At 46.3% G+C, this 27,086-nt stretch overlaps 1 protein-coding gene across 3 annotated transcripts in view; it reads left to right on the forward strand.

The window, feature by feature from the left end:
- The first annotated feature begins 7,306 nt into the window (after positions 1–7,306).
- Positions 7,307–27,086, forward strand: part of Zdhhc14 (zinc finger DHHC-type palmitoyltransferase 14) — a 256,911-nt gene continuing 237,131 nt past the window's right edge. For 2 of the 3 annotated variants that reach the window (XM_028888615.2, XM_028888616.2), the window contains exon 1: positions 7,307–8,392. In XM_028888615.2, the coding sequence (XP_028744448.1) occupies positions 8,148–8,392 (245 nt within the window). In that variant the 5' untranslated portion in view covers positions 7,307–8,147. The remainder of the gene's footprint in view (positions 8,393–27,086) is intronic. The other variant, XM_028888617.2, reaches the window with a different exon arrangement.

Consider the following 27,086-nt stretch of genomic DNA (forward strand, 5'->3'; position numbering starts at 1 on the left):
GCCTAAGGAAATATACTGAGAATTATGAGAGGAAAAAAAAAATCTACAAACATAGAAAGCAAAAAGCACAGAATATGGGTTGCAGTTTTGAATTGTGATTGCACATATATGTTGGAAGAAATGGCTTTTAATAATGAAGACAGTATATACATATGGGTATGTACCCATCTTTGTAGAAAAACAGAACTAGAGAGAAAACACACATGTATTTCCTACTAAAAGAAACTAGGACCCCTCTGGGCAATGTCAGACAGTACAGTAAAGACAGGGGAAGTCTAATATGAGCCTGGAAGATGGGACTGAGCCAGTGAGCAGGAAATAAGTGCCATGTTACATGGACTGCCGTGGGATGTCCTGTATGCTGTGAATATATGTTGCTATGATTGATTGATAAATAAAACACTGATTGGCCAGTAGCCAGGCAGGAAGCATAGTGTAGGCGGGACAAGGAGAGAGGAGAATTCTGGGAAGTGGAAGGCTGAGGCAGGGAGACGCTGCCAGCCGCCACAAGGAGAAGCATGATGAAAGATACCGGTAAGCCATGAGCCACGTGGCAAGGTATAGATTAATAGAAATGGGTTAATTTAAGATACAAGAATATATAGCAAGAAGCCTGCCACGGCCACACAGTTTATAAGTAATATGAGTCTTGTGTGTTTACTTGGGGGACTCCATAGCAACAGTTGAGTGGAAGAGATTTGTCCCGACTGCTGGCAGGCCGGGACACAGGAAAACTTCAGCTACAGAGTTAGTTGAGAGGCTACTGTTGGTCAAATCTGGAACAACTTAAATATCGAGATAACTATCCATGTTGATAAATGATAACCCCTTGAATACAATAAGTCTCTCAGGTCACGCTGGTACAAACACACTAGAATGCACTGACTGTTGATAATGAAACAGAGGACAAGTCTCTTTAGGACAAAATGCCAAGAAAGAGAAAATGAGGAAGAGAAGAGAGGGTGAGAGGTAAGGAAGAGGGGGAGGGGGAGGAAAAGTGGGGGAAAGGGTGGAGGGAAGGGGGAGAGATGAAGAGAGGAAGGGAAGAGGAAGGAAGCAAGTAAGAAAGGAAGGAAGCTAGGAAAATCACCGGTGGGTACTAAACTCAGGTACAGTCTTCACTGTTGAAGCTATTAATTACAGAGGAGAACTAGTAACTTCAGACTGGAAAAACCCACTTATCCCAGTGTTCAAAATGACTATCACTGATGGCTGGGAAAAGTGACATCTTTCGGCATGATACTGAGAAAAGGCATACCATCTCTTCATCAGAACTCTGTCCAAAGGCATACCCTGACCCCACCCCTGCCAAGTGTCTAGATGAGTTAAACAGGAAGCCTGGAAGTAATACAGCTTATTGAAAAAAAAAAAAAAAGTACTTCTATGTTATTAAAAAAAGTCACATTTTTAAAGTGTCAATTACTATGTTACATTCAGAAATAAACCCAGAAATTAGTCTATATTAGAATGAGTTAAAATGCATTCATATTAAAGGGGAAGCATGACATGGACAGTGGAAAGCTACAAAAATGAGCAAATCTAAAAGATACATGACTTCTTTTTCTTACTGAATTATCTGTAATTACATATACCCTCATATTTTTTATACCCCTAGTAGGAATGATCTTCAGATTTTACTTGCATACTCTTATCAGATGAGTGCAAGGGAACAAACACATGCAGATTTCCCCTTCTGGATTTCAGTGATCGGGCTATGGCTAAGAGCCCTGCCTTGACAGGTAGACATCCTCATAAGCACATTATTTTTTTCCTTTTTTTATAATATACATAATGAAAACTGGTAAATTGAAAACAACAAAAACACAAATAACATCTTCAGGTGAATTTACTCCCTACCCGACATGTCTACATGGTAAACTCAAAACAAAATCTCACAGTCACCAGGCTTAGTGATGCACACCTTTAATCCCAGGGCTAGGGAGGCAGAGCCAGGTGGATTATTGTGAGTTCAAGGCCAGCCTGGTCTACACAGCTAATTCCAGGCCAGCCAGGGCTACATAGTGAGACACTGTCTCCAAGATGATGATGATGATGATGATGATGATGATGATGATGATGATGAATCTCACATTCAACCTTTGAGGTAGACAGTATCAGTTACGTAGTCCAGTCGAGTTTTATTCTTGCCAAGTACCAACCGGATGCCAGTCATTTCCAAGTATCCAGAGAAGAAATAAAAGTGGCATTTTTTTTTTTTTTTACTGACTAACTTTAATCCTGAAGTAGCAATAGGCATTTCTCAAAACCTATTTTATCTTTTAAGATAGTCTTTTCACGCAGTCCAGGCTGGCAAAGAACTAGCAATTCTCTTGCTGCTTCCTCCCACACAGAGACTCCACCATGACCAGCTTCCCAAATCCATTCTTTACAGATGAGAGCCGGGACTTCTGGGGTCCACTTTGGGTTCTTCAAGGACTCTCTGACTGAGCCCTGTTTCGAGAAGGGAGAAGTGTTTCTTTGTTTGGCTTGGGCGCTTTGGCCAGCAAGTGGGTGCGAATTGTGTAGAGCAGGGTGTGAGGAAACCCAGCACCAAGCTCCAGTTGGAACCTCAGCGTCTTGCTGTGTGTATCTGCCATCTTCCTGGGGCTCGAGGTCAGGAGAAGAACCTTCCATTTACACCAGGACACGCTGCTGCTGCGCACTTTATAATTCATCAACAACATCACCTGGGGGCTTTGCGTCTCTGCACGCCATGGAAACAGAATGCATCTTTTTGTCTTCCCGGGGAACAAGCATCTGTCTGCATTTGGGATGCCAGGCTCGGCTGTGGCGTGCCATGCTCCAGATTTACCCAGCTCGGGCAGACAGAGGGCAACGTACCGCACCCTCACAGGGGCTTATTCTGAGAACTGGAGGTTCAGAAGCAGGCGGTCAGCTGAGACAGCACCATACAGTTTCAGCCGCAGCAGCCCAGGGATGTTGTTTTTGCTTGCCTCCTGCCACCACTTCCGGTGTATCACCGCTGGAATCTCCTGAGAGCCTGCTCCTGAATGTGATTGTGAAGAAACTGTAGGCGAACCCAAATGGATACTGTTTACAAAATGCATGGCCAGCCTCTTCCATGACTCCAAGATGAATGAACTCAAAGAAAGAAGGCAGGATGTTCTGTATCAAAGGAGACTGAATCTGAGGACAAAGGGCAAAGTGTGGCTCTGGGCTGGTCTTGAGCCGGGAAGATGAACAAGAGAGGATCTTATCTCGGTAACTGATGAAAGTGTAATACAAATGGTTCTCTCTGTCCCCTCTTCCTCCTCCTCTCTCTCTCTTTGGCTTCCACATACATGTGTGCACACGTGCACTTACCCAAACAGATACACCAAAAGAAAACATACTGAGATAAAAACAGCAGGTATGTAATGATTCCATTTTTTTTAAAAAAATGGCCTATATACATACGCGTGCGCGCGAGCGTGTGTGTGTGTGTGTGTGTGTGTGTGTGTGTGTGTGTGCGCGTGTGTGCGTGCAAAATGAATTATGTGGAATGATCTTCATGACTCTTATGACTCAGGGTGGTGGGAATTTGAGCAATCTTACATTTTTTCCATTCATGTGCTGTACCAGCTTTCAAGGTGTGGTATTACTTTAAAAACATATTGAAGCAACATTTTTGTGAAAGGACAGAAAATTCCCTTGATCTAACTTGTTTATTTATATTTTGTGTATGAGTCCTCAGCATGCATACCTGCATGCTAGAAGAGGGCACCAGATCTCATTATAGATGGCTGTGAGCCACCATGTGGTTGCTGGGAATTGAACTCAGGTCCTCTGGAAGAGCAGTCAGTGCTCTTAACCTCTGAGCCATCTCTCCAAGCCCTGAAAAAATTATAAGAAAATTTCATATTAAAAATTTCCTGCCTTAGATCATTTTGTTTTTGTGACATGTTGAGTGTATTAACTTTAAACATTTTGCATTTTGATACTAAATGTTTCTAGAGATGCTGAGCATGCACACAAATATGACCAGGGTCTCTGGATTGGAAAGAAGGAGGGTGTCTGATTTTCTGCAGAATTCTATTTGGAATGAAATGTCTTGTATTCCCTTCAAAGTTCTATAGCATCCTCCTTGGACTCTGTCCCTTTGTCTTAGGTACCTGGCCACCCTGAGTGCACATCCATGCCAGCCCAGAGAGATGTACACAGGAAATCGCAAGATATCCTGGGACCCGAAAACGTTGCCTTGCACCGTGAGTCGGGCCATCTTCCATGTTGGCTGTCTCAAGGTATTCTGAGAACTAATGAGGGGGATTGTGTAATGCTTTGAGCTGCTCAGATGAAAGAAACCTCCAATTTTGTTTATAAAAACAACCCTTCTTGCTGGTGAGTCCACCAAGCCAGCCAAGAATAGAGAAAAACCACTGGCCTCAAAGATACCACCAAGGATACAAGGAGAGTAGCTGTTGGCTCTAAGTGCCAATGATGGTGACGGCTAGATGGCTTGACTTGAGGTGGATGATAAAACTGTACATTGGACAGAAGGGCAGCAAGTGCTCTTAATTGCAGAGGCATCTTTCCACCCCCTAGATATAATTATAAAACAAATAATTCCTTTTCTTTTTATGGAAATGCCAAATATAAAGATAAGCACACATGATGGATAAGAGTGGATCCTCATACTCAACTTTGGATAGACCTATTCTAGCGTCCACACCCCTGAATGGTCCCTTCACCTTGCAACCTGTGATTTGCTCTCTGGCTAATAGAACATGTACATTTGACTCTATTGTGTAGAGCCTGCTTGCTGGCAGACTTTCTTTGTTGGCTTAATGAATTCTGGGAAATGCCAAGGTGATAAGGAAGTACAGGTGACCTCTGGGAGCTGCAGATGCCCTCTGGGAGCTGTGGAGTTTCCAGTGGTCAACCAGCAAGAAGCTGGGTGCTGTCCTACACATGCACAAAAATGAATTCTGCTAGCGACCTGAATGAGCTTGGAAGTGAATTCTTCTCCAGGTCATGAGAACACAGCCTGGTCTATGCCTTGATGGTGTGGGCAGCAGCCTCAATAGACCCAGATACCTGAACCACAGAGACTGAGGTACACTTGTGCTAAAGGCCCCAAGTTCGAGATAATTTGCAGTAATGGGTAATTAGACACAGTTACATTCCATAATGTCATCACTTTCTGAGAGTTCCCAGGATTGTTCCTTCTAGCTCCTTGTGTGTGGGAGGTGGATGGGCTGGAGTGTCTAAAAGCACAGTCTAGTTTTCCTATCATTTCACTTGCAAATGCTTTCAGTATGCATCTCTAAAGGATGAGGACTTTTCAACAGTGCCAGATGCAAAAAAAAAGAAAAGAAAAAAGAAGAAAAGAAAAGAAAAGAAAAGAAAGAAAGAAAGAAAGAAAGAAAGAAATCCAGTTTAGTTGAGAAGAAGAGTGGGCAAGTACTCTACTACCACCAAGCTATTCTCCCAACCCCTAGAGAGGGTGTTTTCCAATACCACCAAGACAATAGATACAACCATCAGCTAGAGGGTAGGAAAAAAAAAATAAAAGCTTTACTTCAAATGCCAGAGAAACACCAGTGGTTTTTCTTTTTCAACAGCACAGTTAGCAAAGCACTGTAATATGCTTGTCTGCCATAAATATCTCAAATAATTCAAGGCTAATTCCAATTGTCCACGTAAGATCCTAAGCTGGACTTGGTGGAAAAAATGTCTGTAATACCAGCATGCAAAAGGCCGAAGCAGAAAATCGGGAATTGGAGACTAACCTATGCTACAGTAGTGAGAACTTGTTCCCAAAACGCACCCATCCACTCATTAAACAAAGAAAAAGCCCTATCCAGCCCCTAAGAATCACGTTTGCTTTTTAACTTCCTGCGATTCCATGTCCTATCTTACCACCGTTCCTATTCCCACCACTTCCCAGCTGGTTGCATTCTTTTCCGCTTTTGAGTAGCCAAGCTTATCTCCCTTTGACACTGCGCACTGAGGCGTGCTTTGTGAGGGAAAAACTGAGCTCTGGGTTCAGTGCCATCTCTATCATTGGGCAGCTTTGTGGTGTTGGGCAAGCAGTTTCTTTGAGCTGGGTACAATAGTGCATTGCAGGGTTGTGGTGAGTATTACCCAGCGAAGGCGGGCAGTGAGCAGGTGCCCAGCCCTCAAAGAGAAAGCACCTTTCCCAAAGCTGTCTTTGTTGCTCTCCAAACGCTGAGCACCAGAACGTCCAGTACCTTGCCTTCCCCCGCCTCCGTCGCAGGGGATGCAGGGACTTGTAGTTTTAGGTCCCTAAGTCACGTTTCCTCTTAGAGCTGGACAGCGAGAGAAGGAACTACATATCCCAGCGGGCTCCGAAAAGAAAGTAGGGCTCGGAAAATCGGGCTTAGCTGCCTGGTATCTCTTTGCTCCCGAATACCCTAGTGCACAGCCCCAGTAAACGCTCCCACCCGGCAGCAATGCTCAGGAGCGCAAAAGCGCGTAGGCGTTTGAGGCTCTCTGGCGCTCAGCTTGAGCCCTTAGGTCCACATGACTGTGAGGCTGGGGTGGAGAGAGGCGCACTCCGAGCATCTTCTAGATATGCGGCCCTTTACTGTGTGGGGGCTCTACAGGGGGCATTGTGAGCATCAGTGGGGGAGAAGGAGAAGATGAAAGATGGGGGAGGCAGTGACCCAAACAAAGCCTGCCACAAGGGGCTTTTAATCCGAAAGAGGGACCCAATCGGTTGCTGTTGGAGTGGACACAGACCGCCCTGCTGTCCCCTGCCCTGCGAGGTCCCGAAGTCTGGGCCGCTGCTCATCAATCTGTCATCAGGCATTCAACCCTTCCTCTGGGCATCAGTAGAGTTTCCCCGGCATGTCGGCCACGCGTGGCGCTGGGGAGGAAGAGGACGAGCCGGGGTCAGGCCAGGGAAGGTCACTCCTCCACGCCGAAGGGTACTCGGGTCCCCGGTAGTTGCAAGAACGGTTTTGCGAGTGTAGCCGTGAGGACACACGTGTCCTGAGGCGGCAGCTGCTGCCGGGAATAATCCGGAGGAGAAGCCTGTAGCGGACAGAAGTCCTCCGGGAGCGCATGGCGCCTCATCACCGAGGGCAACGACCCGATCGCTCCTGGGGCGAAGGATGTCACCGGGAGCCAGGCGCCTTCCTCTGGGCGCGCCAGGCCTGCCCAATCCTGGAGCCCTGCGCTCTGACCCGAGGGGACTGAGGCAAGGGACCCCGGGATGCCGGTGCCCCGGCTTCGCTGGCGAAGAGGAGGAGCAGAAGGAGGAGCCCAGCTGTGAGGCGCGGGCGTCGCCGCCCACCCGGCCGCGAGGAGGCGGACCTGCTCGGAGCGCGGCGCGCGCGCCGGGGCTGAGCCTTGCAAACAAGTGTCTGTGGCAGTGTCCCCGCGGCCCTCCGGCGGCCCTCATCGAGCTAGGGCTGGCTCCTCCGGGCAGAAGGAACCGAGGGAGCCCCGGGAGCCGCCGCCTCCACTCTCGGCCCGGAGCCCCCCTCTGTGCAAGGGGCGGCAGACTCTGCTAGGCTGCACGGCTCGTGGACGCGGGGTCGCAGCACGGGCAGCGCCCCGGCTCTTCCCGAACAGCTCCTGACAGAATAACGCGCGTGGCTGTCCCCACCCCTGGGAGGGGTTGCCGGTGCCGCGAGCTGCCTCCCAGTTTGCAGCGCTCTCCCCTGGGAGGATCCGCCACGGAGAAGGAGTAGAAGCCACCTGGCCGAGGCGCAGAAGTGGCTCTGGAGGGAGCCGGCGTGGGGTCCGCAGCCTCGTGTCCCCCCCCTCCCCGGGCGCGGCGATCGCGGATCCACGGGCCGGAGCCCAGGCGCAGCCGGGAGCTTGCTGGCGGCGGGGCCAGGCGCACCGCGATTTGGGGGGTCTGCTGAACGGTCCCCCGCGCCCGACGGGGTCCTGTAGCCCCTATCCCCGGGCTGGAAGCCACGGAGAACCGCTGCCGCGGGCTGAGGACTAACGCCGTCCCTCCCGAAAGCGGATTCTGCTATGACAGCTGGGCTCCCCAAGGGGTTAACCTGGGTGTCCTCGGCAAAGTTGTCGCCGAGCCGGGAGCCCGTTTAGGGGTCACAGCGCCGCGGCGGCTCGGGGGCCGGCCGGGTGGCCGGTGGCGGCCGTGGCTCGGCGGGACCCGCGGGGCTGGGGGGCTTCTGGGGGTGTGCGCCCCCAGCCGGCTGCTCTCGTGGATGCCTCCCGGCGGCGGCGGGCCCATGAAAGACTGCGAGTACAGTCAGATCAGTACCCACAGCTCCTCCCCCATGGAGTCGCCCCACAAGAAGAAGAAGATCGCGGCCCGGAGGAAATGGGAGGTGTTCCCGGGGAGAAACAAGTTCTTTTGCAACGGGAGGATCATGATGGCCCGGCAGACGGGCGTCTTCTACCTGACGCTCATCCTCATCCTGGTCACTAGTGGACTCTTCTTCGCCTTCGAGTAAGTGGTGGCTTCCAGATGCCATGCTCCCCTCGTCTTCCCCCTGGGCCTCTACTTTGGCGACTTTCGTTTTCTGGTGTATTTTGTTATATAATGCCAGTCCGCTGCTCTCCTTGTTTTCCCTTTAAGGGGCTGTTTGATTTTCAGCCCCCCCCCCGCAGTAACGGCTTGATGGGCATGGATCCTGGGAATAAGGAAGAGGGGAATGGGGACACGTGTAAGCTGTGCCAGGTCACGGGCTCCAGAGTACTGGGTGGAACCAGGCAGGTGGGTTCCCTCCTCTGAGTTTGGAGCTAGCACATCAGCCCAGGTGCAGCCTTCTGGGGGGAGGAGTGTGGGGATTTCTAAGATCGGGGTCGACAGACCCCACTTATCCCCACCCCCCTGACCCCCACCCCAGCCGCTAAGGAAGTGTGAGGCATCTTCTTAAGCCTAGTTGGCTAAATCTTGTAGTCAGTTTGCAGAATCATGAGGAATCTTAGTTATTTTAGGTTGAAAGTGTTGGTCCCCTACAGTGTCCTGCGTGGGTAATTTCATTTTTCCTTCTCCTTGTAACCCCGATCACCAGCCTTTTCGCTTACCAAGGGTGGAGCGTTTGTCCTCTTTACTTCCAAAGAAGTCCCCATAGAAAATATCCACAATAGATCACTCGGGAACAGGTGAAAGCTGCGAGGCCTGGAAAGGAGAGCAGAGCACCGCATGGCTCCTCCCGATTCCAGAAACAACACTTGAGGACTTTATCCTGGGGGGCGGGAAACGTGTGAGCCTTTGGGAAAATCAAATTGGGCATAGCAACGATCCTTCTGCCCACTGAAGAAAGGTCTCATTTATTAGTAGCCATTAGGTAAGGAGTTTAACCATACTCCAAATCGATATCAGTTGCTCTGATTGAGTTCAAAATTTGCAGCTTCTCACCCCTCCCCCATTCTGTGCTCAATAAAAAGTTACAGCCTCTATCCAAACTTTTAAAGAGGAGCATGTTTCTGGGCAGATTTTTCTCTGAGCTGCCCGCACCCCATCTATTACAGGCATGATAATGCTTTCAGTCCTTGCCGAGTCTTCCGGCTAGAGTAATCTAAAACCAACGATGCTTGTCTAGTTTTGTCTTTAACAAGTGCTGGGCTCTGATTTTGATGCCCCCAGCTTTTGCTTATTTACCCCAGACAGCCCCCTGCCCTCCATTTCTGATTTTTGGATTGCCCAGGTGCCTCTTAGGTTAACCTTTGTGGGTGTTTGAGACTACATTGGTGGTATCTGGGGGCAGGGGGGGGGGCTGGACCTGGGGGCTGGAGGGAAGGGATAGGATCTTCCTGTAGAATGCCAAGGAAGCATCGTCTGTGGGGTCCCTGTTGTTTCCTTGGGTGCCCAGCCAGCCAGCCTCTTGTCCCCGCTGACTGGACTCTGGAAACTGGGGAAAGGGGCACAGAGGCCCCTGAGGCATTCTACATCAGAACCAACACCTGGGAGGGAGTAATGATGCCGCATGTTGGTCGGAAATGCCACCTCCTTTGCAGTGGCTTTGGTTACAGGTGGCTTTAGTTGGAGAGCATTCACTGTGTCTCTGTGGTCACAGAACGCTTCGAGAGCATTCGTATTGGCATTTTAACTCATTTGGGGGATTCTAAGAGTGGAGACAATTAGATAATCTTCGTGACAGAGTTACAGAGCATCCGTTGTGAGTGTGCCGCACGCAGGGTGGTGAATAATCACTTTTGATGCATATCCAAATCTCCACTGCGTGGTTAGGGACCCCCCTGAGTTGTTATGCTCTATCTTTTATTTTCTTTCAGCATACATTCGTTTTTATTTCTCAATCTCTGTGTATGTGTGTGTCTTTCTCAAGAGTTCCCCAAAGTCCTCACTTACAGCTTGTTAAGATCCTCTGTTGTACCACCATTGTGCTAGCTGAGGACGGTAGGGATCACCATGGGCTCTGGGGTTTTATTAGATCCTATCTGCAGCATCATTTTTATGCCCGCTTTATGAGAGTCAGGGTGTGTGTGTGTGTGTGTGTGTGTGTGTGTGTGTGTGTGTGTGTATGCTCACTCTCCACCACCAGTGTTGCTTACTAGGCAACCTGAAGCTTCAACAATGTAAGAGACCCATCCTCGAGTTGTGCCTCAGTTGAGAAAAATCACGGGTTTATTCAGACCCCGGGCTGCCATGGTTTGACTAGGTTTTATCATTGTATTCCATTGCTGTGTCGTGGGCACTGACGCTGTTTTACCTTTTTAATCACTGCTAGAGACAGAATGAGATCAAACTACTCTAACCCAGTTTATTTGCTAGAGACTCAAAAACCAGTTAAGTCACACGCATAGGAAATAGGATCAAGAGGAAATGCCAATATTATCCGTTCCTGCCCATCTTTCTCCTGATCGTTCTTTATGGAGCACATACTCTGTGGTTCCCTATTGTGGTTGTTTGGTTTCATGTCTCGGTAGCTTTTCATGTGAACAGTCGTGTTTGGCTTATCATTCTGGTGAAAGACCCTAGAAAAACGATTGAAAGGAAGAAAGGCGCGTCTTGGTTCACAGCATCAGAGGCTTCAGTCTCTGTGTGTCTGGCCTATTGCTTTCACATCTATGGAAAAGAAAGGATGACATGCTGGCAGGGTCATGTGCTTGAGGAAGGCTACTTACCTCACGGCAGTTAGGAAGCAGAAAGAGAGAGAGAGATGGGCCCCCACTGGACCTCCTTCCTACGACGAGGCCCCACCTCCTACCACCTCCCAAGGATGCTACCATATAAACCCACCCTTTGCCCTCTGCATTCCCAACCTGGAACAGATGCGTGAGAAAGTGAAGCAGAGAGAAGTGGACTTCCCAGAGCTCAGCAACAGGTCTTGGTGGTAACGTCAGCCCCTGGGGAATGGCAGAGTAGAAATGATTATTCCCATGGGAGAGATGAAGAAAACCATCACAACACTAGCTGAGGGAAGGCTGCTGAGCTCAAATCCAGTCCCCCTTAGGCTTACACCCATCCTGTTTTCTGCAAAGTGTACAATCTGGCTAGAAGCAGAACTTTTGGAAATGCAGATCCTAAACTTCTTTCCAGCAATATGACCCTCAATAACTGGTCATTTTAAATAAACTGTGTTGGTTAGAGTTTATTATTATTATTATCATCATCATCATCAAATTGACACTACCATGGATCACCTAGGAAAAGGAAACCTCACTTGAAGGATTGCCCAGATCACATTGACCTGTGGCCTTGTCTCTGAAATGTTGTCTTAATCAATGATCAATGTGGCAGGGCCCAGCCCACTGTGGGTGGCATCATCCCTAGGGCATGCAAGTCTGGGCTATGTAACAGAGATAGCTAAGCAAACCAGTGAGTGAGCCGGGGAGCAGCATTCCTCCATGGTTTCTGCACCAGTTCCTGCTTTGATCTCCCTCAACAATGGGCTGCAAGTCAAATAATTTTATGGTTAGGGGTCACCACAACATGAGGAACTGTATTAAAGGGTCTCAGCATTAGGAAGGTTGGGAACAGCTGGGTTAGAGTGTTCTGTCACAGTGACAGATTCTAGGCTATGTCAGGTTGAAAATAAAAGTCAGCATGCCTCAGCTTCCAAAATCTATAAAGTGGGATTTATAATATCTACCTTTAAATGTTAGTATTAAGGGGGACAATACTCTCAGGATGGTGTCCGGTGTGGAGCAATGCTGATTGCATGGTATATATTGTTAGGTTAAACCTCCCAAGGAGCCTGCCTACCCTTTGAGAGTCTTCAGGAAGCGAGCATGTGGGTTAATAAGCGAGCGTGTTGAGAGAGCATTATTAGTACTGGGAAAATGTGGTACTGTGCAGTCCCTCCTGAGAGCAGCGACCTTTATAAAAGTCCCCAGAGGCCCTGTCAGCGGTGTCCTGGATCTCACCCCTGCAGAGTGGGCGGCCTGCAGGGGTGCCGGAAGAATGTCCCAGTCCACACCCCGATTCCATCTCCGTTTCTGGAGCTCTCTCATCTCAGAAGTGTAAACCAGTGAAGAAGCTCCAGAAGCAACCAGCTGTAACACTTTGCTCTTTCCAAGCAGGTCAGGACTGCTTATCTTTTTGGCTGTCTGTATTGAACATATGGAGCGCTGGTGAGAGATGACAGCGTTTCATAGCTGGCATTTAAGAGGGGAGGAAGGGATGCTGACGGCAGCACCATGGAGATATCTCACCGCCCCTTGTAGTTACTAAAGGTCTCCTCAGAGACTGCAGTACCACCATTCCCATAGCTGCAGAATGGGATTTGAACACATGTATACAGGCAGCCTCCTATTTTGCCGTGGCTAAAAATCTGAAAGTGAAAAAAACTTTTGTTTTTAAATATTGGGGTCTCATAGTTACTTCTCACAGGGATAGAAAGAGGGACCTGAATGGGAAGCCAAGTGAGGGTCTTGTTTCAGGGTTCTCATGTGAGGTGGGTGGAGACCTGCTAAGATCCCAGGCATGACTGTGTCTCCTTGTGACAAGTTGCAGTTATTGCTGGGGTCCCAATGTGAGAACTTGGGAACATTCTCGAGATCGTCGTTGCTCGAAGTCCATTGATGTTTGCTTCAAAAAGCAGTGTGGGGCCAACGAGATGGCTCAGCAGGTAAAGGTGCCTGCAGGCGAACTTGACCACCTGTGTTCTGTCTCTGTGACCCACATAGTTGGAGAGGACTCTGACTCCTGCAAGTGGCTCTGTCCTCCAAAATGCATGCCTTGGCACACACATGCACACACATGCACACACACTCACACATACACACATCACACACACACACACACACACACACACACACACACACGCACACATACACACACGCACACACACGCCCCCCCCCACCACACCCCACACACACGCACACACGCACACACGCATGCATACACACATGCGCGCGCGCGCGCATACACACACACACACACAGAGGATAAACAAATCCTGAAAAGTAGTATTTTCCTTTCTCTCTATCCTTTCTCTGCCCCCTCATTCCGGAACCCTCTCCTCTGGCTTCCTCCACCTTTTGTCGACTCCTTCTCTCGTTAATTTAGCTAACCCCCTCTGAAGTACACAAAGAGCCATTGGAAGTCAGCAGAACTGGGGTCATGCTTGCCTTGGCAATGACACTTGAATACGTTCTTGGTAAATCAAAGTGTCACTTCCTATAACAACAATGTTTTTCTAGGTGGAGTCATCTTCATTGTCTTGTAAGGGGTTACCCTTGTAACATAGGTTCCTAGTTTGTATTAGAGAACTCTCTATCACTTTAGCAGAATGTCTGAGATAATTAACACAGGAAGAGAGAAGGCTGGTGTTGGCCCGTGGCTTTAGAGGCTCTAGCCCATGGTTTGGTAGACCCGTTTCTTTTAGGACTCAAGTAGGGGATCTAGATGACAATGGTTGGAAGCACTTAGTGGACATAACTCTTCCTTTATGGCCAAGAAGCAGAAGAGGATGAGGATGGAGACCCATCATCCCTTCTGCAAGGATGCCCCAATTATCTAAGGACTTGCCTAGGCCCTGCCTCCTGACAGCTTCATCACCTCCCAACAGTGTTACTCTAGAGACCAAACCTCTAACACATGGGCCTCTGGGGAGCATTTGGCATCCAAGATGTAGCTGAAGCTGTCTTCTGTAAATAATGGTCAGTTCCAGTCATGCCTCTGTCATGGATGGGTTAGCTCATTATAGACTGGAGATGCAGCTCTTGGGACCCTGAGGGACCATCTTCTCTAGCTCCTCCTACACAGGATGTATCTTGTTTTGTCCCATTCTCTGAATACATCTGCAACATGTCGCATCTTCTGGCCAGATTCTGGTTATACTGTGTGCTGCAAAATACCAGGGAGCTGATAGAAATGGTGGCAGTAACTCTCAGGACCTTACGAGGCAACGTTCCCTGTCCACACAGTGATGGGCAAGGATATTTATAACTCACTATGATTCCCCAAGAATATTAAGTGACTTCAAATTTTCATTATAGGCCTGGCATCGTGGTGCACACCTTTAATCCCAGCACTCAAGAGACAGAGGAACTCTGTGAGTTCAAGGCCAGCCAGGTCTACAAAGCAAGTTCCAGGACAGCCAGGGCTGTTGCACAGAGAAACCCTGTCACACAAAAAGCAACAAAACAAATAAACAAACAAAAACTTCATTATAATCTCTTACATGACAAATGCCCACTTCTTCATGTATGTGATCAACACATGTGTTCCATGAGGGTCCTGTTCTGTTCTGCTCAGTGCTGTATTCCTCCATACCTAGAACATTACCGGTACACAGTCCACTCAGAAAATTTGTGTTTAATTAACTCCTCATAAATTGGAAAACTATTTAAAAGCTTCCCTGTGTTTTAGTTTTTGTACTTTAGGAGACTGTATGAATTGATAAAGTTTATAATTGATAACGGTCTGCAGAACACTGTTAGCTTACCAACTGTATTTGATGTGATTCTTCTGAATTCAGAATCAAGTGGCAACCTTTTTCAAATGTGTTCACTGAAGCAGGAGGAGCTTCCTTAGTGACTTAGGAAGCTAGTCATAGGATGTTCATTGGCTGAGACTGCTTTCTAGTATATCTTTATTTATGCCCTAAATGCTCTAGGCAAATAAAGCTCTCTGATATCTATATATGTGTGTGTGTGTGTGTGTGTGTGTGTGTGTGTGTGTGTGTGTGTGTGTGTGTGAGCATGTGGGATACTGCACATGAGTGCAGGTCTCATGGAGGCCAGAAACATTGGATCCCCTGAAGCTGAAGTTAGGGTCAGTTGTGAGCTGCCTGATGTGGGTGCTGGGAACCAGACTTGAGTCCTCTGCAAGATTAGTATGTGCTCTTAACAGCTAAGCCATCTCTCCAGCCCCAGCTACCTATGTTTCCTTGTGTTCTTTCTGAGCTAGTAGGAAGTGATACTGTGTTATGCAGAAAAGATTCATGTAGGTTCCTAAAATAGGGTAGTGATGCTTAATTATTTAATGGACCATATCTGCATATCCTGGAGATTTTTCTTTTCTGCAGTATAATCTTGTACATGATTTATTCATGACAGAGTTATTATGTCTTAGCAATAGAATTTAAATGAAGGATTTCAAGGAAGTATGCTATTCTGCTGGAGCTGGAGTTGTTAGCGAATCTGGAAGTGTTCTTATAGATACTTAAAATTAGTTGCATCTAGGAATTGGGGTCTAATAAAATGTCCTTTTGTTCAGTTGCTCAGGTAAGGGCTGGGAACCATCTTATGTTCTTATTTAGTTGTTTCTTAAATGTAGAAGACTGATCCCACTTCAAATGTTTTGTTAAATTTGAGTCCAAGTCTTATAGTGTAGCACAGGCTGGTCTGGAACTGGAAATCCTCCTGCCTCTACCTCCCAAGTGCTGGGATTATAGGCATGTGCTGTATACAACAAGATCTCAAATATATTTTTTTCAAAACAATTTTTACTTGAATTTGAATCGCATGTATACTTATGTGTCTGTGTGTGGGAATGTGCACCTGAGTGTAGGTGCCCCAGGAGGTGGGGAGCGGGTGTCGGATCCGCAGTGACAGTGTTGGAGGCCTCTGGTGTGGGTGCTGGAACTGAACTCAGCTGCTCTGGAAGAGCAGGAAGTGCCCTATGGCTGTGCCGTCTCTCTAGCCCTTCAAGCAGATTTAAAAAAAAAAAACTCTTTTAATTTAATGTTTAGTTAGTATACAGATTAATAGATTTCACTGTTACATTTTTGTATGGTTTTCATTGTACTTTATAAAATAGATGGGCTTCCTATATCTCCAGTTTTCATCTTTTAAGGACTTATTCACAGAGAAGATTATTTATAAATGCATGCTCAAGTTTTGAGGTAGAATACTATGGGAAAAAAACCACCAACTACCACCCAGCTCAAGAATTGCATCAATACCAGTGCTTTTTATGTTTTTAATTAAAAATTTTAATTGACACATAAAACTTACAGCTATTTATAGATTATCATATAATGTTTTGATTCGTGTTAAAATCAGGGCAAGTGCATCTGTCAGCTTAAATATTAACCATTTCCATGCTGCCAAAATACTCATCTTCTCATCATTTTCTGAAATATTATTGACCTTTCCAGCCTACTCCTGTCCTGGATCCTTTGGTCCAGACTCAGCTTCCTCCCCTGAGGCCATGGCAAGAAGGAGGCTAGTCTTTAGTACCTGGCCTTTTGCAATCCCAAACAGTAGGACACTTGGTTTCATGTCTTTTCAACCCTCCCTTCCCTCCTCCACACTCCCCCACCCCCCATTTCTTTCTTTTAGGTCTCAGGCATGCCAGACACTACCAACCAGGCTATGGCCTCAGCCCAAGCTTTTCTTTATCAACAACACTCTATCTATGTGTAGTCTTTCTTTCCTGAAATGATAGCACTGACTTTGTGTATTTTTAATATAAGGTGGCGTCACATTGGATACATTTACTCTCGCAGATGGCACAACTTTTTAATTTGAAATGATTTCAAGCTTCCGGAAGAGTTACGAGAATAATTTAGTCTTGTAGACTCTTGAGTCCCGTCACTTGTTGATGTATTTCTTGCTCTCCCTTCCCTTCATGCTCTCTGTTGTAATCCCCCTGCCCCAATCCCTGAATATTAAGTTGACATCATGTGCCTTCGCTTCCGAACGCTTCAGTATATAATCAGTTTGTAGCATGTTTGTTTTTCACCGAGTTATAGGGTTCTTAGGATGCAACCCAGGTTGGCTTCAAAGTGCAGTCTTCCCCTCTCAGTCTCTTCAAGTGCAGGGCTTATGGGCAGGGCCACTCTGCCTGTCAACTGTGTAATTCTTAACAAACAATTCTTTTGCCAATATGGGGATGTTTTCAGTTTTAGGAAGCAACATGGATTCAATAATCCATCAACAAAGTTTGTCATTTATCTCAGTATAACCCATTAACTTTATCATCCAGTTGTTCATTTTCTGTTTTCTGAGCATTACTTTGGTTTTTGTTTTCTACCTTCAGCCTTGTTCTACATTAATTACCATATCCTTAGTTTTCTATTTTGTCTTCCTTTAAAACCTTAGGCTATGTTCTTCTGTGCTATCATCAGTAATTGCTTAAGATACTATGGTATGACCTTTTATCTGTTATAGTGCACTTCCAAATAGCAGTATTGTACTTCAAAAATAACATATGAAACTTAGCACACTATCATTTCCTTAATCTTTGTACCCTTTGTATTCTTACTATCCTGTCTTTTACATCTAAATATGGTATTAAGCCAATAATGTTATTTTTCCAGCTGTTAATAATATCTAAAAGAAATGTAAGCCAACATATAATGAAAATGCTTTAGAACAAAACATATTTACATAAAAAGATGTGTTTAAATTTAAAATGGACTCTATATCTTCACATGTTACAATCTGGACTACTCTTGGTCTCCTTTGTTTTCAGGGTCTTGCTATGTCAGCCAGTCTATATTGTCTGCATTATTTCTGTTGGCTTAGAAATATTCCCCTCCCTGGATCAAGATGGTAGAGCACACCCCTTAGCTTAGCATTTGGGAGACAGAGGTAGGTAGATGTCTACGAAGCCAGTTTAGTCTGTATAGTGAAGATCTCTCTCAAAACCACCACCTCCACAAAACAAAAACAAACCAACAAAGATATCATCTTTTCTGTTTCTTATATTGAATTTGCCTTAGTATCAAATTCACATATTTTAGTGGATACAATCTAGTGTGATGAAATAGATACACATTTGTTTCCTTTTGCATATTTTACTGTGTGATAGCTCTCCAGCTGATTGCCTCTTTATAGTTTGTTCTCAGTAGTTGCTGTATGACATGTGTCTGTGACTTTCTCTGTATTTATCCTGCTTGGGATTTGCTAGATTCTCAGGTCTGTGGGTTGATATGTTTCTTCCGATTTGGGGATTTCCCATTCATTATTTCTTCAGCTATTTCTTCTCTCTTCTTTCCTATGAGTCTACTTAGACATCATAGCATTTTTTATAGTATCATGTACTTCAATTTATTCCATGTGTTTTCTCTTTCCTTTCTCTTTGCGTTTTATTGTGTTTAATTCCAACTGATCTGTCTTCAAATTTATTATTTCTATGTTAAGCAACTTTAATATCTTGCTTTTTCTCTTTTTCAGCATCCCCTTATTCATTTTGTTTTGGTTTCTAGTCTTCTGCTGAAGAATCACTTGCCCAGCAACTTCAGTGTCTGGGTGACCTCTGGGCTGGCTGTGTCTTCTTTGGCTATGGGTTCTATTTCTTCCTCCTTTGTGTGCATCATACTTTTTGATTACACAGTAGCCATTGTGTATAAAGGAATTAAAGAAATTACAGTAATTTACAAAATTTTAATATCCTTAATGTGTGGGTTGACTCAGCCTTATTTGTACAAGTTTAATATCCCTTATCAAAAAGGCTTGAGACCAGGGAGTTCCTTTTTCCTCCAGTCTTGCACTTTTGCACGCACATAACCTGAAGGTAACTTTGTAGACCCATTTTAGAAAGTGTAGGTTTGACTTGGATCCTTCTCATGAAGTCAGGTGTGGAATTTCCACTGGTTGGAGTCGTGTTGGTGCTCAGAGAGTTGGGGATTTTCATGTACTCAAAATTTTGGACTTTTGTATTAAGCACGCTCAATTGAAATGGTTGTGAGTTTGGGAGAAGCTTCAGTTGGATTATCCCTGGCTTTTAAAGGCTGGAGGGTCAAATCGTGCTTTCTCTCTAGCCATGTTTATGATCTGAGCCCGGGCCGACCAATTTCTTCATGTTTTCTAGTCTAGCACCAGTTCAGAGAACTATAGAGATTTGTCTCGGCCTTTTAACTTGACTGACAGCCTTTGTTTCTGCTTCAGACCCTGCCCCCAGCTTTCTGGGCCTCAGGCCATCTCTTGTGCTTGTTGCTCTGGCTCAACTTTGGGAGGTCTACAGCCACGGCCTGGTTAAGTACCTGAGACTGGCGGACTCCATTTTTAAGCTCTGATCCTTCCATGCCTTAATTGGAGATGGGTCCCAGGAGGCTCTCAGCTGCCCTCTCCTCCCCCAGACATTGGTGTGCTCTTGCTGTGTGTTGGGTAAAGACCAACAGGAAGGAGTTGACTGGCGGTGCACGCTTCCTGTGAGGCTGAGGCTCTTTGGAGGGCTTATCCATATGACAGTCCACATGTGGCCATTGATGCCAGTTGAAGAGTTAGCTGGTTTCTCCTGGCCGTGGTAGACTACAGTCCTTCCTCCTGCTTTGCAAGGACGGAAGCAGCGGCTGGCCCCTATTCTCTAGGGAAGGGCTCTTGGCATTTAGATTTCTTCGCATTGTCAGTTTCCTGACAGATTTCAAAATCCATACTTTTGTTGTTTTCACAACTTTCAGCCTGTGAGGATTTTAAACTTAATATTGTACTTCTCGGATTCCTTGATGTATTGTTTCATATATATATATATATTTCACATTTACTGCTGTAACAATTGCTCTGTGTAAACATGCTCTCTGATTACCCTTCACATTCCTTTTAATTCTCCTTCTTTGATTCTGATTCTTAGAAATTGCTGACATTTTCTAGGATAGAATATGCCAGACTGCCACGTCATAGGTTATTATCTTAAAATGTGTCCTGTCTCTGCCTGCAACATCCAGACTGAACTACTTCAGTCTGAATCTCTGAACGTGAGTTTAGCATGGATTCAATGGTTTTACCTGATGATAAAGAAAAGCTTCTTACCCAAAGGCCAAATCCCGTCAATTGATCATTGATCAACATAGCCTATGTTATCATCACGATGTATAGAAATATCCTTACAATGAACAAGGTGCTTTATTACTCATCTTCACCTTTTACTTTAATGTTAGTTTTTTGCTTTTTAAAAATAGATTTAGTGCTTTTGCTCCCTTACTCATGATACCTTGGCTTTTGAAGGTCTTCTCTGGTCTTGTACTTCACTTCTTCTCAGCCCACCATCGTCTTGGGTCTTCTCCCCGTGGCTGACTTTGGTTGAAAATCAGAGAGAAGTTCTGATGACTCCAGGAGCCATAAACGCCATAGACACTCATTTCCTGATGCTGGGAAGGAGACACGACATCACTTCCTCTGACCCAAGGGACCCCAAACGGAAAGCAGACTGACAGCCCTGCCCGTGTGCCTGTTTCCTTGCCCAGGGCTTCATTCCTCCAGGGTGTACCTTTTAATTTTTTTTTTTTTAAGAACAGTTTAAGCATGTCTAAACACTCAATTAAAAACAGGAATTTATGTATAATCATTTCCATATATCTTCAAACTAGATTTTTTTAAACCAATAACTTCAAAGTCTGTGGGAATTGGTGTTGCTAATGAGCACCATGGAAATGTGGGGAGGGTGCTGGGGAGCTGATAGGGGAGGGTGTGGCCCACTGCTCTGGGGCCGGTGGGCTTGGCCCTGAGATAGCTTTATCAGTGGAGAGATGGTGGTGTAAGCTCCCACCCGGGAAAGACTTTAGCCATGTGAGTCGGCTGTCTTGTGGTTTCCCCATACTTCCCAAGGATTCAGGGCAACCGTTTATTTTCACACAAAACCCCAGAGTCCGTTAAAGGCATGAGTTCTGTTGCCTGAGGAAGAATTGCCTCTCCTTGTGCTGGCTGTAGAAATAAGTCCCCAGAAGGTGTGTCCTGGGCTGTCTCCTGGACAAGTGTGGTGTCCTCTTCAGTTTTCACTTGGCTCTCCCTCTTAGCATGAGGCGCTCAGAAGGCTTTCCGTTCTTTGGAATGTTTCCTTCCTCTGGCATCTAGGATGTACATCTCTTCAGCGTTAGTCATTTCTCTCCCTCCTGTGTTACATCTGCTCTCTCTTCCCCTCACGGGAACTTTGCTCGCTCTCCCTCTGCCTTTCTCACTTTCCCACACAACTTTGCGTCCTTGTGATGGTGGCTCAAATATGACCTCCGGGTCTCTTTCTCCCTCAACGCTGGTGTCCGCCCCACCCAGAAGATGCCAGTCCCTGAGACCGGGAAACCCAGCCGTCTCAAGGCTTCTCCCGTGCTTTGGGATCTGCTGCTGTCAGGGAGATCACCCCCTTTTCCTCAGAACTGTGGCCTGGACCCCTTGTCTCTTCCCCCCCTCCTCCCATACCTTCCACATCAACCATCTCCAACCATCCTCTCCAACAACCTTTTCCTCAATGTCTCTAGACCAGCAGTTCTCAACCTGTAGGTCATGACCTCTTAGGCGGAGGGTCACATATCAGATATCCTGCCTATCAGATATTTACATCACGATTCATAGCAGTAGCAAAATTACAGTTATGAAGTAGCAACAAAATAATTTTATGGTTGGGGGTCACCACCGCATGAGGCACTGTCTTGAAGGGTCGCAGCGTTAGGAAGGTTGAGAACCACGGCTCTGTGTGGATTCTTCCCGTCTCTGAACTTCCAGTGTGCTGACTTTCAAACATTTTCACCATTCCCTTGACATTCTTCCTATACCAGCATGGATCCAAATCCCTCCTCTTGAATCTGGGTCGCCTGTGTAAAGAATGACATATGGCTGAAAGGAAGCTGTGTGATTTCCAAGGCGAGGTTAGGAAGCACGATGAAAGATTCTGCTCAGTTCTTCCATGCACACGCTCTCTCTGGTCCTCAAAACATGCTCCATTGGAACTCTCAGCTGCCATGTAAGAAGGTCCGGCCACCTAGTCGCCTCCTTAGTCCAGAGCTTGTATAGAGTGTAGACCACACAGAGAGGGAGCCCCTCGCCCAGTGAGCGAGGCATCACATGATTATAATTCTGCTTTGCCCGCTAGATGATTCTCTCACCCCGAAATCCCCGATCATCTCCCCACCCTGTCTTTTGTCTTTTGTCTACTGAAAGCTGAATGCGGCAGACAGGGGTGATCCCCGCTGAGCTCTGCCAAAGGGGCAGCTTTGTGACTAGAATAAAGTTGTCATTGTTTTAAGCAGCTATGTTTAGGGAAGTTTAGCATACAGCCATAGTAACTAGGAAGCCATGGCCAGGAGTTCTCAAGTGAGATGTTGGGACTGTCTGGCACGTGTCGGGTGGGACGGGACGGGGTATTTGGTAATTAATATGTGACTCCAATAATTAAGAAAAGAAAAAAAAAAGACCTCTCAGACTTCAGCACTGTAACTTGTTGCTAGATATTGGACCAACTTTTCTCATTTCCTTCCATTTCAATGACTGTCCATGAGTGAGAAGGAAGAAGGAGCCACCATCAATAAACTCCTGCCCAGTTCTGGTTCTTCCTTGGAGATGAGGTCCTGCTGGGGGAGCTACTTCACCATTGGTGGCCTTGGCTCTTACACACTCTTCCAGGATAGCTGCCTCGCTTCCCTTCCCACTGAGCTCTACTCTCCCTCGCTCCGGCTTCTAAACCTCTAAGTTCCCTGCCATTGGGAACTTGGACACCTAATATGTGCAGCTAAATTCATGTAAACCGGTTTAAACCGGATATTCAAGGCCTTTCTACTACTCTAAGACTATATTAAGTGTGGCAGGTGAGCAGCTCTGTTACCTCAGGCCTGTCTGTTGATTTGGGAGGAGGTTGAATGTACTCATCAATATGGTGTGCCAGGAGGTCCAGTTTCTCTCAGATTATGGGAGACCAGGGACCAGGTTTACCTGTCTCTGTGGCTTGTGACCCACTAAGGTCTTTTCTGTAATAGGCTGTGATGGCTCATTTTTCCTACAAGTGTGGATGACTCCCCAACTAATGATTCCCAGTGATTTGATCTTTTGAGTGGACCTCGGGTTCATATAATCAAAGCAATTTATCATCTTGAATGGTTTCTATTTTAGGGTCTTTTAATGCCATGAATTTCCCATACAGGCTTGATAGTAGATAAGAGCATATTTTGAACATATTAGTCAAAGTCCAGTTGAATTCAGCAGCTATATATGGTCTATTTATCTTTCTAAGCAGGGAGAAGAATTCTTTCCTCCCATTACCTCACACTTATGCGCTTCATTTGAATTTCCCCGTTTTTCCTTATGATCACACCCCATGAAAATTAGACTTCAGAATGGTCTCGACACATACACACACGATGGTGATTGCCACCCTGCTTAGGAGATGTACTTTATCAGTGTTTGTGTTCTTAGACCATTAGCTGTGAGTGAATCTTTCAAAAGTCACGCTGCTGACTTTTTTTAAAAAAGGCAAATAACTACTGAATGTTCAAGAACCCCATTTGTCCATCCTAAAATTATTCATCAGAATTAACGTGTTTTTAAATTACATCTCTCTCTCTCTCTCTCTCTCTCTCTCTCTCTCTCTCTCTCTGTGTGTGTGTGTGTGTGTGTGTGTGTGTGTGTGTGTAGGTCAGAGGACAATTTGCAGGAGTTGGCTCTCTCCGTCCACTATGTTGGACATGGGGATTAAAATCAGGTCACCAGGCTTGGTGGCAAACATATCCACCTGCTGGGCCATCTTGCTGGCCCGTGGTTTTAGACTATATTTCTTATTAAGCTCAAAAAGAAAAAAAAAATAGAGTCTGGGAGGCATAGCTAATTTTGTAAAGAAAGCTTGCTTAGCATGTGTAAGGCCCTAATTTAATCCCCAGCATGGGAGAGATGGTATTTCATGTTAAAGGTAAGCTCCTATTGATCTAGGAAACTATTAACATTCTGTGTTGTTATTTAGAAGTTGAAGTAGCAGCCTAGTGCAGTGCCCACTAACCCCGCCCTTCTGCCTCTTGGCTGTGGACGCTTATAACGTAATGAGTGGGTCCATGAAGGTGCTGTCATGTTCTTGTATGTGATGGTGAGATTCCTACTTATCCTTGTGTGAACCATCATTTGGGGAAGTTGCCTGGGTTTGTATCTATACCTAGAGTTGGCCCTTACTGGTTTTGGGTTTTTTGTTTTTGTTTTTGTTTTTTTTCAGTGAAAGCTCTTTGACTTTCCTAAACAGGACCTGAGTCAGGCATGGAGAATTGGGCTGTGGAGAAAAATGGGAAACTTCTAGCCATATCTTCAGTATCACTTTCCCTTTACTGTCAGGAGACATGACCACAGATTTAGTGGCTGGAAATAACACTGATCTGTGATTTCACAGTCTGTAGGTCAGAACTGCTGCTAGTCTAGGCTGATACCAAGATGTCCTCAGGCTTGCATTCTTCTCTGGCAGCTGGAGGGACAATTTTTCCATTTATGGAGCTTGTTGACCCCTTCATCTTCGGAACCAGCATCATGTCACCTCTGTGTGTCTTTGCTCTACAATCACATGCCTTTGCTCCCCACAGGAGTGGCCTTCCTCTTTCAGGCACAAGTGAGGTTTACCCTGTCTCCCCTTACCCAAGATGCACAAGTTCCAAGAGTAGGATGTGAAGATTTTCAGGGGCTCGTTTCTCTACTTGCTGCCCAGCAGGGCAATTATCCCTCTGTGTAACTGGACCTGAAATTCTGAGCATCTTACACAACCTCTGGCCATCTGAGGTTGTCATCCTAGCATGTGGCTTGCTCTGGGGAAGGGCAGACCTGGGTGGTGGCAACTGTTCTGGGACAGGCCATTTGCTGAGAAGGGCCCAGCGGAGAGCTGGCAGAGGCCAGCATTCTCAACAGCTGGTGGCATAGACGCTCCCTTCCCCAGAGCAGAGGCAGCGAGGTGGGAGAGAATTATCCATCTGGCTGACCACCATGCCCACTACAGAACAACAGTGGGATGTCACAGATGGTCAGTTCCCAGGCTTTGGGGAGACAGACCCAGCTGCACAGGAAGGAGAACCATGTAGCAAGAGGACCCAGACAGGCCCAAATGGGTCTAGCCTGCCTTGTCCCGGCAGATCTGGACAATGGCTTGTTCTGGTAGAGCTTTGCAACAGTTAGTAAGTCAACTTAAAGCAGGCCACAGATGTGAGGCTGGGGTTCAGAAAGAATTCCTGTACTCAGGGGGCTAAGTGGGGCCCAAGAATGCCAGGGCAGGGTGCGGTTCTGGAAGGTGAAGAACACAGCCTCAAATGCCGAGACCATGGTGGCTACCAGCACCTGGCATGGTGCCAGGTGGAGAACAGTCCACTGTTGAGGAGTTCCTGAGGGTAGGTAGACTTAGCAGTGCCCTGTCTCCTCCGGTCTCCTCAAAGACTTGCGGGGCCAAGCTGCATCTGTAGAGAGAAGAGCGAAGGCTACCAAACCAGACATATGACGTAACTTCCTGCTGAGTGCATGATAGACCTGTTTGCTCTCAAGGAAGACTCTTAAATATTTCATTGTTCCTCTCCTTCTCATCTAAGACAGAACAAGGGGAGTTAATTGCCCGTGTTTGAGAGGAAACTTGAAGGGCATTCTTCTGCATCAAGGAGGAGGATGGTGAAGATGTTTTATAAGAACAGTAGTAGCAAAGGAAAGTATTTCTTCTTTATTGTAAAGCAGATGCTGCCATGCTCATGGGCTTTCAGGGTTTTGACTGGAAGAAGGGATTCTGTAGTTAGGGTTCCTCTAAGAGTCAGTAGCTCTCTGTAAATACACTGAGCAGCAACTGTGGCAGAGGGAAAGCCCTGGCGGCATGTACATAGTAAACACCGAGTAGAGATTGGATGAATGTCTTGCTTGGCATCTGTAGTAATTAGGTGAATTTAGCCTCCTAGGAGAAATGGTTTGTTTGTCTTATACTGACCAAGATGATGAAGACATTTGTGAAGCCAGGGCCTCTTCTGCTCAGTGCCCAAACTGACTGTTTCCCCATGGACCCGTCAGACCTCTCCTGATTGACAGCACTTAGTCCACCAGATGACGTCATCCCTCTAAACAAGAGCCTCCTTTTCATTCCTTCTGCACCACGTGTTTTCTTGTTGTTTATTTCTAATAGTGTTTCATCTCATTCTGCATGAATCTTTGACATTTTTTTCTTACTTCCCTACGGGTTTCTTGGTCTCGTGAGTCAAGAAGTAGTTACTGAGCGCCATTACATGCTAGGTACAGGATGTACATGGTGGAGATATGACACACGTAGACCCCGTCAGTGCTAGATACATGGGGTGGGTATTATCTGGGTTGAAGGGGATATTTCTTGAGTGTGTGGAGAAACACCTTGCCACATAGAGCTGCGCACATGAACTCTTTCCTCAGAGAAGCTTTGATCTCTCGTGATGTGTGCCTTCTCTCTCTCAAGAGTTTCCTTTCAAGGTACAAAAGCAGTTGTGATTGTCTTATATTAAACTCCAGAAAGCTAATGGGTCCATGAGGAAGAGAGGTCTGGGAGAAGTTCTCATGGGCTTCCACCACTAGAGTAGGGCTCCCTTGCCAGCCAGGGCTAAGCCATAGGGCAGCTCTTTTGCACATATATTTCTTTTCATATCATGTGGACACCCCCGCCCCCCACCAATATGGACCTCTCTCCATAGACAGGCTACAGGGAAGCCGTGGTTCTGATGCCACATACCAGTCTGCTGCTTCAAGGACCAGGGTGGACTCCCAACACCTGCTAGTCAAGTGGCTTTGATAGAGAAGAGGGATGGTGTCTGGGGCGAGGAGAATCCTGCTCAGCGCCATTTGGGTTGTCACCATCAGGGCTGGATTAAAGCCTTTCAAAGCCACAAACACTGAGACATCTAAGTGATTGACTCCTTATCCAACATCCATTAATCATAGTTTAATACTTCACTTAGCTGTAAAGCATGGACTTAAGTTTTTGTATCGCAAAGTCCTGAATACATTTGTGAATGCTGAGATTTCTGTATTCTTCAGGTCTCTTTAGTCACCACTGAGGTCCATCCTGGGGCAACTTGGTAGAGTATCATTCTCAGCTTTGTTGGGATAGAGCAAGCTCA

Source organism: Peromyscus leucopus, chromosome 8a (genome assembly GCF_004664715.2).
Source record: "Peromyscus leucopus breed LL Stock chromosome 8a, UCI_PerLeu_2.1, whole genome shotgun sequence".
In the NCBI taxonomy this organism is placed as follows: domain Eukaryota; kingdom Metazoa; phylum Chordata; class Mammalia; order Rodentia; family Cricetidae; genus Peromyscus; species Peromyscus leucopus.